Raw genomic sequence first — 9138 nt, forward strand, 5'->3', positions numbered from 1 at the left:
GGAATGTATTAGTTCTTTAAGAAATTAAATCAGAATTATACGCACAGCGGAATTAAATTGCGGCATACAAGATTAGCAATTGAAAGTAGATTGATAGGAGATTAACCAAGATGCATGCAAGTCAAATTTCCAGTTTAAACAATATTATCTAACACAGAATATGTTTAACATGCATCTAATATTAATCACACATACAAATATTGCAAGATAGAAAATTAAAGGAGTTAAGGGTTAGAGAAGATTGCACCAAGAATTTATACTGGTTCAGTTGTCAACTTGACAACCTACATCCAGTCCTGATAATCCAATCGGATTTCAGATTTTCTTCTCCAATAGAAAGAATCAATTACAGATTGTCCAGTTTCATCCCCGAAACCTATCTATCTTAATGATCTCTTTCCTATTGATCACCCTCTGATCCTTGTAGATACTCAGCAATCTAACACAGAATCAAAGTACGACTCTTTCTTGTTGAGCACTCTCACCCAAGAAAGTAGCCACCAGTTTCAAGCTGGATTTTCTCGCTTTCGTTTCTTTTCAAAGTATTATTACAAACTGAATAAAGAAAGAACAAAAAGAAGTCTTCAATCTTGGTCAATGTGACTTCTCACGATTCTGGATATTCAAGGATTGTTCATGAGAACCTTGTCTTTCAAGATCACTTTTCCAGCTCTCTTATTGATTGTTGATAATCTCTTTGGCTGTGATCTGAAAAAGCAATCTCAGTGTGTTAACCAAGTGTTATTGAGAGTTCTTTTGTATATCAAGAATATTCAAAATGTTTATCAGATTGTTGTTGAGAGAATGATTGAAGACAGTTTATATAGTTTCTGAAAAACATCTTAATCAATCGATTTGCCAATCGGTTTCTTAAAGTAATAAAACCGGTCTAATCGATTTGCCAATCGATTCTCGCGTGTCTTGTTTTTCTTGAATCTTGAAACTATATAAGCCAATCGATTTACCAATCGATTCTTTAAATATCATTTTTCAGTGATTATGTTAAGACTTATATGCATCGATTTCGTAATCGATTGCAGATGTTATGTTCAAAGTAAAACACATACCAATCGATTTCGTAATCGATTTATTAAGTTTTCATAATCGATTAACAAATACTCAGAATCGATTTGGCCACAAGCTCAGAGTTCACTGAGATTTCAAAAGGTTCTTTCAATCGATTTGCCAATTGATTGTGTTTAAGTCAGTGACTCAGCTATTTTGATGTTAGTCGATGTGCCAATCGATTTGTGTGTATTTGCCTGAAAAGTTCTTACCTGGCGTTTAGTTCAATCGATTGCAACCAAACTTAACTTGATTGAAATTTCACACAATAGATTGTCCAATCGATTGTGTTTGTCACAGGGAAAGTTATTTTGCAAATAGTATTTAAGCTATCGATTTGCCAATCGATTACCCTCAAAATTGGGGTGTCACTGTGACTTGTACAATCGATTTCCCAATCGATTTATTTCAATCAGGTTTACTTTGTGAAATGTATAATCGATTTGTCAATCGATTAGCCTGTAAAACAGGGTGCCACTGACTTGTGCAGTTTTCATTTCTAATTTAGTCAGTCGATTGCCCAATCGATTATACCATCACAAACAGTTGTGTTTCCTTACACCCTTGTTATGAAATCGATTTCCCAATCGATTTACTCAGTCAAAAATCAACTTTTGTTGATTTCTTGTGTTCCAAGCAATACGTTCCAAGTGTGTAGGATTGGATTGTTGTTCCTGAAATCTTGCTCAATTCAAATATTAGATTTATCATATGATGTATGAACATTGTATGTTTGTTAATTATGTCAAAATTAGGATTCAAAGGACTAAAGTCCAACAATCCACACTTTGTTTCTCTCAGACTGATTGAGTTCTTCTTGCATGGCAACTATCCAGTCATGGTCCATAAGAGCCTCCTTTATGTTTTTGGGTTCTACTTGAGATACAAAGGCTGTAAAGTTACAAAATTGTCTGAGGGATTTTCTAGTTGAAACCCCTTTTGAAATCTCTCCTATAATGTTGTCAATAGGATGGTTTTTGTTGAATCTCCATTCCTTAGGCAAGTCATCTTCCCTAATAGGTTCTATGTACTCAATGTTGTTTGGAGGTACTAGTTCATTAGGTTCTATTGGTTCAGATTCTACAATTTCATCCAAAGAATCACAAACTATAGGAGGAGTGTTGTTCAAGTTTTCAGCAAACATTTCATCAAATTTTATATGAATAGATTCCTCTATAGTTTTGGTTCTTTTATTGTAGATTCTATAGGCCTTACTAGATTGGGAATAACCTAGAAAAATACCATCATCTGCCTTAGGATCAAACTTTCCTAGATGTTTTTTGCCATTGTTTAATACAAAGCATTTGCATCCAAAGACCCTAAAGTAAGAGATGCTTGGTTTTCTACCCTTGTATAACTCATAGGGAGTTTTTCTAAGTATTGGCCTTATTAGAACTCTATTAACTACATGTGTGGCTGTGTTGATAGCATCAGCCCAGAAATACTTAGGAAGATTTGAGTCTTTAATCATAGTTCTAGCTAGTTCCTCTAAAGACCTATTCTTCCTTTCTACAACTCCATTTTGTTGTGGAGTTCTAGGGGCTGAGTATATATGGTGAATTCCATTTTGTTCACAGTAGGTATTAAAGGATTCATTTTGGAATTCTCCACCATGATCACTCTTGATGGAGATTATTTTCTGGTTCTTCTCATTTTGAACTAAATTTGCAAATCTTTTGAAAATAGAGAAGGCCTCACTCTTGTGAGTCAGAAAAAATGTCCAAGTATACCTAGAGTAATCATCTACTAACACATAACCATACAAGTTTCCTCCAAAGCTTCTAACTTGAGATGGACCAAACAGGTCCATATGTATTAATTGTAAAACCTTATTGGTTTGAACTAAATCTATTGGGGGAAAGGATGACTTAACTAACTTACTTTTCTCACAGGAATCACACAACTTATCCTTAGTGAACTTTCTGTTTGGGAGTCCTAGAACTAACTGTTTACTAACTAGTTTGTTCAAGTGATCTATATGTATATGTGCTACTCTCTTATGCCATAACCAGTTTTCATCAGAATTGGATAATAGACAGCAAATTGTACTAGCAGGCAAAGCATTAAAATCAAGCATGTATGTGTTATTGATTCTGTTACCTACCAACTTTATGTCTTTATTCTCCTTGTGCTCGATTATACAAGACTGATATGTAAAACATACCTGAAATCTCTTATTACAGAGTTGACTTATACTAATCAAATTGTGCTTTAAATCCTTTACATAAAGAACGTCTTTGATCATTGTAGTCGATTTGTTCCCTATGTCTCCAATATCGAGTATCTTACCTTTGTTATTGTCACCATATTTAACATATCCTCCATCTTTTAAGTTTAGAGACAAGAACTTTGACTTGTCTCCAGTCATATGCTTGGAACATCCACTGTCTAGGTACCATGAATGAGTCCTGGATGTCAAGCATATCTGCAAAATGCAATTTAAATTTTGGTTTTAGGTACCCAATTCAGATTGGGTCCTGGAGGGTTAGTTTCAAACATTGGTGTCTTTACTTTCCAAATCTGCTTCCATCCTTTGTTGGTCAGTTTTTTCAGTTTACAATTAAAAACAATATGACCCCTTTTTTATAGCAAAAGTGACATGAAACAACAGAGGATGAATTCTGATTTGGTTTAGTGAAGATATCATGCATATGCTTAGATCTAACAAACTTCTGATTGTTTTTAACATTCTTGTTTTGTCTATAGCCAAGTCTAGATTTTTCATTTAGATTTCTTTGGTTTCCAAGAAACATATCTAAATTGTTTTTACCACTATTGAACTTTTCTAAATCACATTTCAGTGCATAAGTTTCCTTTTTCAGATTTTCATTTGTGTCTTTAAGAGACTCATGTTTCAGCTTAATCTCTTCATAAAGCACTTTTCTTCTAACAGTTTCTTAGTGCTAATTAACTGTTTGATTACATTAACATATTCATCATGTAGTTCATTAAATGTGTCATGTAATTTATTAGATTTTAGAACTTACCTCACTATCAGAATCTGAATCTGCGTTGGCCATTAGACAAAGATTAGCTTCTTCTTCTGAAGATGCAGAAGACTCTTCCTCATTATCATTCCAGGCTATATAGGCTTTCATGGTCTTTGGAGGTGGTTGATTGCCTTTAGCCTTTGCAGTCTTATTTCTGTTTTGCAATTGGAAGCACTCAGATTTTATATGTCCTGTCTTCCCACATTCAAAGCAGGTTATCTTGCTGTCTTTGAATTTGAGGATTTTCTTGATTTGTTATTCTTCTTTTTCAGAAACTTTTTGAATTTTCTGACAAGTAATTCAATTTCTGAATCTTCATTGGTCTCACTATTTGAATCGTCAGTGCAGATCTCTTGTTTGGACTTTGTTTGATGTGCTTGGGCTTTCAGAGACAACCCTTTTCTTTTTCTGTCAGTCTCACTCAGTCTATGCAGTTCCATCTCATGCTCTCTTAGTTTTCCAAATAGTGTGGCAATTGACATGCTACTAAGGTCTTTTGATTATGCTATGGCAGTGACCGTTGGCTGCCACTCTCTCGTCAAACACTTCATCACCTTGCTGATTTGCTGCTCATTGTCAATCACCTTACCAAGAGCATTTAGATTATTGACTATGTGAGTAAATCTTGTCTGCATATCATTAACGGACTCTTCTTTCTTCATGTTGAACATCTCATACTCATGCATTAGCGTGTTGATTCGGACCCTTTTTAGATCTGTTGTTCCTTCATGCGTTTGTTGCAATGTGTCCCACATCTCCTTGGCAGTTTTGCAGTTAGACACCCTGAAAAATTCGTCAGCGCTTAAAACAAAGGTAATAATTTTTTTAGCCTTAGTATTGTATCCAACCTTTTTCTTGTCATCCTCAGACCAATCTGATCTGGGTTTTTGGATTGATGAATCACCTGTGCCAGCTATGGTTGGCACATAAGGACCATCTATTACTGCTTCTAGTATATCTAGACTACATGCATCAAGAAAAATTAACATCCTCTCTTTTCAATACATGTAGGCAGCCCCATTAAATACAGGGGCCTAGCCAAGGATGCACCTTCTCCCAGAAATTCTACATAGGTCATTTTCTTTTATGATAGTTAGTCTAAAAAAGATCAGGCTCTTGATACCAATTGTTGTAAATTATAGCCTCTATTTGTTAAAAAAATATATGAGAAATGTCTTTACTAATTTCACAAGATTGTTAATTAGATTAACAATGATCCGTTACAGAATTTATTCAGGAACAAAGATTCACAATTGCATGGATTATCAATATAAGAGTACAGATACAATGTTTATTCAAAAAATTAATCAGGACAGCAATTCACCAATACAAACATTCAAGAATAAGCATTCAAGCAATATCAAAATAAAGAGAAAGGATAAGAAAATCATGCACCAGATTTATACTGGTTCGGCTATCAGTTTGATAGCCTACATCCAGTCCTGAAATCTAAACCAGATTTCAGCCTTTCTAATAGAATCGACTTGTGTACGTTTTACAGATTTTCCAGCTCACACATGGCCTATGTATCCAACTCACTCGCTTCTATTACAATGCCACCTTTTTCCTGGAGTTACTCACCAAACCCTCACGAGATCAAGATGAGACTTCTACTTGATGAACACACGCACCAACAAAGATAATCACCAGTTTACTCTACTGGATTTTCAGAACTTTCTTTACAGGTTATTTTTACAGAAAAGATAAAAGCAGACAAATGATGTGGTTTCAGTATTGTGAAAAACGTGTAATGAATAATTGTTTCAAGTGTAGTGTATTGGTTGTTAGAAAATGTGATTGAATCAGCTTATATATATTCAGAAAAACATCAGGACAATCGATTTCTCAATCGATTTTATAAAAGTTATAAACCAGCTTAATCGATTACCCAATCGATTATCGCGTTTCTTGTTTTTCTTGAATCTTGAAAAATATAAGAATGAATCGATTTGCCAATCAATTCTTTTAATGCATAAATCAGAAACTGATACTATGATTATATTAGAATCGATTGAGTAACGATTATAGGTGTTTTGTTCAAACAACGAGATCAAAACAATCGATTGCTCAGTCGACGTATATTCATAGTCACAATCGATTTGGCAATGAGCTGAATACTTCCTGTAACTCAAACATTTAGTTCAATCGATTTGTAAATCGATTTGACTGATCACAATGACTCAGATATTTTAATGCAATCGATTTACCAATCGACTTGGCTGGTCACAGTGACTCCAATGTTCTAATCCAATTGATTTGCCAATTGATTTGGCTTGTTACAGTAGCTCAGCTATTTTGGTTGAAATCAATGTGTCAATCGATTATGCACCATGTTTCTGATAAATGATTAACTTCAATCAATTACCTAATGTCCAATCGATTTGATTGATCACAGAACTCATTCCTCATGAAATTTTTTTTCACAATCGATTTACCAATCAATTGATTTAGTAAGTGGTTGGTTATGTGAATCACACAATCAATTACTCAATTGATGTCCCAATTGATTGATTTACTTACTTATTTTATGACAAATTACTTAAGTATAAAACCATAGTGATGAGTCTACTAAATAACTAATATAACCACTAATCACACTATACATATTTGCATCTTTCACAAGCACATCCTCTAATTTTGTGTTGGCTTATTTGTTCCTAAAATGTTCTGTTAAATTTATCAAATGATACATGTGCATTGTATGTTTGTTAATTATATCAAAATTATGATCTAAGCTCAATGGCTGCGAAAACATAATTTCAACTTTATTAACTACCTTTCAACTTTCCTAACTACCTTTTAACAACTTCTAGTGTCATTTTATTAACTACCTTTTAACAATTTCTAGTGTGATTTTATAATCAAGTTAACAAACCAAAAATTAAAATTAAAAATCAACACAATTTCAAAAACCAAATCATCAAATATTATATCTGAAGTGCCTTGCATACATTCAAATTCAACCACAACATCCATGGACTCTAATCATAAAACAAAACAAGAATATCAAACGACACCAATTTAAATAATTATTTAAATAACTGTAATCAAACTAAAAACAAAAGGCACTCCACACTTTAGCAGATAAATCCACGGCTTCTATAAAAGACCAAGTTCTTCAAAAACCATGAATCTTAATCTGGTCCTTCCTCACAAGGCCAACCTGAACCAAAAACTGAGAAACGTTCTTACGCTGATCACCTTGGAGTTGAATTATTTTACCAAGCTCTTTATCCTGCACAACATTCCCGTTGCAACAGAACTCTTTCTTGAGATCTTTGAGAATCTTCTCGTAGCTGAACTCTTTCTTCAGCCCTTGAACTGTAGTCAGACTCTTTTTTCCATTCCTCTGTTGAATTCGGATATGAACATACTCTTTCGCTCCGGGGGCATCCGATTCTTTGGCCTCAGCAAATGGATCAAATGGTGTGGGGACTTGAATTTCCAACTCAACCATGTACTTTGCTTTCTGTAAACTTAGAACACCAAACAAATAAAGCAGCTGCAAAAGAAAAGCAAAAACACCTAATTTAGAATTTATATTACAAAAGTTACTAGCATAACTAAAAGAAGAACAGAAAATTAAATCATAATTTCAACATAAACAGAATAACACATATGTTCTTTTAATATAAATTGGAATAAAAATTCAACAAAACCCTAAAATTCTAAGAGGCATCATAGAGAAGGGTCATGGTGTGAATCAAAAATCAAATATGGATCACAAACTCTTCATTAACCCAATCTTTTTTACCTGTAAAATTTGCTACCCCAAAAACAATTAAAAAATCATATAGTAAAATAAGAAAAAGTAATGTCTAAAATTAGTAAATCACAAAAACAAAAACAAAATCAAATTCCGAATCAACAGCAACACATAAATCAACTGCAGGAACCACAGCAAATAATTAAAACCTACAAACAAATTATCGAAAGGTTCACAGCAAAATTAAAACAGGAACAACAAATTTGATCACGGTTTTAACATGAACAGAGTAATACTTGCTCTTTAAATAGAAACTGATACCAATTTCAACAAACCCTAAAATTCTATGATCACAAAAAATAACAATTAACCCAGTATATAAAACACGACAAAAACCTTATGAAAAATCATCTACGTAACATGTTCCGCGACACCAAAACAGGGACAAACATCGATCACAATCGAACATCAAATTCAGAATAAAATAAACGATCACAAACGAAGAGCAAAGAATAATTGAAGAGAAAAAAGAAAAGAAACCGAACCTGTGAGAGAAAAAGGCTTCGAGAGAATTCGAACAAAAACTAATGAATAAATTGAAATGTGTTTGGGGTTTTATATATAGTGCTTGAGGTGAGGCGGTGCAAGTAGGTTCTGGAAAGACTCACTAGTTAATGAACGGTTGAGATGTGGTTATGGGGACACGTGGGAGGTGATTAAGGAGGGTTAGTTTATTAGATTAGGTGTTATTTGGGTAAAAAAGATAAGATTTATTCTAAATAATTATGAGTGGATTGCATAACGACATGCACGCGTACAATTAACGCTGACTTGATTTGACCGCGGTTTTTTTAAGCCAACTTGTGAAAGATGAGTGCATCAAATTCGTAACCGTCAAATATTGTTTTTGTAGTATATTAACTCTCAAATATAGATAAAATAAAATTAAAGGAAATTAATGTGATTAGTACAAATTTTAAAAGAAAAAATACATATTTAAGTTTTTTTATTTAAATAGTTTAAATTGAATAATAATAAATATATTTAAAGATTCAATTAATTAATTAAAGAGATACTTTTGAATAAGAAAACTATCAAATGACACATTTAAATATATTTTGTATAAATAAAAATTATTAATAAGAAACACATTTTTAAAAAAGAAATGTATAATAAATAATCAAATGAACAAAGACCTATTTGTTTGCTGAGAAAAATTTGAGAGTCTAGTACAACTTGATTTTTCGATTCAGTCGACCTATAGGTGGATTTTTTCTAAATGATTTAATTGGATTTTTTTTAATATTTTTTTTAATATTTTTTTAAACATTTTGGTTTCAAAGATGATGTTTTTATAATTTAAAGTTCGATCGGAAG

General features: G+C 32.9%; 2 protein-coding genes across 2 annotated transcripts; both read right to left on the bottom strand.

Moving 5' to 3' along the window:
* Window positions 1–4555: 4555 nt before the first annotated feature.
* On the bottom strand, window positions 4556–5044 carry LOC140920498 (uncharacterized). Its single transcript, XM_073368781.1, has 2 exons — window positions 4760–5044; window positions 4556–4639 (listed from the first exon to the last, which is right to left on the bottom strand). Exons 1-2 carry the CDS (start codon window positions 5042–5044, stop codon window positions 4556–4558), a joined length of 369 nt encoding a protein of 122 aa, XP_073224882.1.
* A 1914-nt stretch (window positions 5045–6958) lies between these two features.
* LOC101512087 (protein translation factor SUI1 homolog 2) lies at window positions 6959–8442 on the bottom strand. The gene is made up of 2 exons (XM_004500011.4): window positions 8307–8442; window positions 6959–7557 (listed from the first exon to the last, which is right to left on the bottom strand). The coding sequence occupies exon 2, from the start codon at window positions 7510–7512 to the stop codon at window positions 7174–7176; it is 339 nt and encodes a 112-aa protein (XP_004500068.1). The 5' UTR covers window positions 7513–7557; window positions 8307–8442; the 3' UTR covers window positions 6959–7173.
* Window positions 8443–9138: the final 696 nt, after the last annotated feature.

The sequence above is a fragment of the Cicer arietinum genome, chromosome 5 (genome assembly GCF_000331145.2).
Source record: "Cicer arietinum cultivar CDC Frontier isolate Library 1 chromosome 5, Cicar.CDCFrontier_v2.0, whole genome shotgun sequence".
Classification (NCBI taxonomy): Eukaryota; Viridiplantae; Streptophyta; class Magnoliopsida; order Fabales; family Fabaceae; genus Cicer; species Cicer arietinum.

Bases quoted from the DNA above. Each gene is read 5' to 3' on its own strand.
- LOC101512087 (XM_004500011.4), bottom strand. From the start codon at position 7,512: ATGGTTGAGTTGGAAATTCAAGTCCCCACACCATTTGATCCATTTGCT.
- LOC140920498 (XM_073368781.1), bottom strand. From the start codon at position 5,044: ATGTTAATTTTTCTTGATGCATGTAGTCTAGATATACTAGAAGCAGTA. The intron at 4,640-4,759 runs GTCCGAATCAAC...GCTCTTGGTAAG, and splicing joins GAACAACAGATCTAAAAAGG to GTGATTGACAATGAGCAGCA.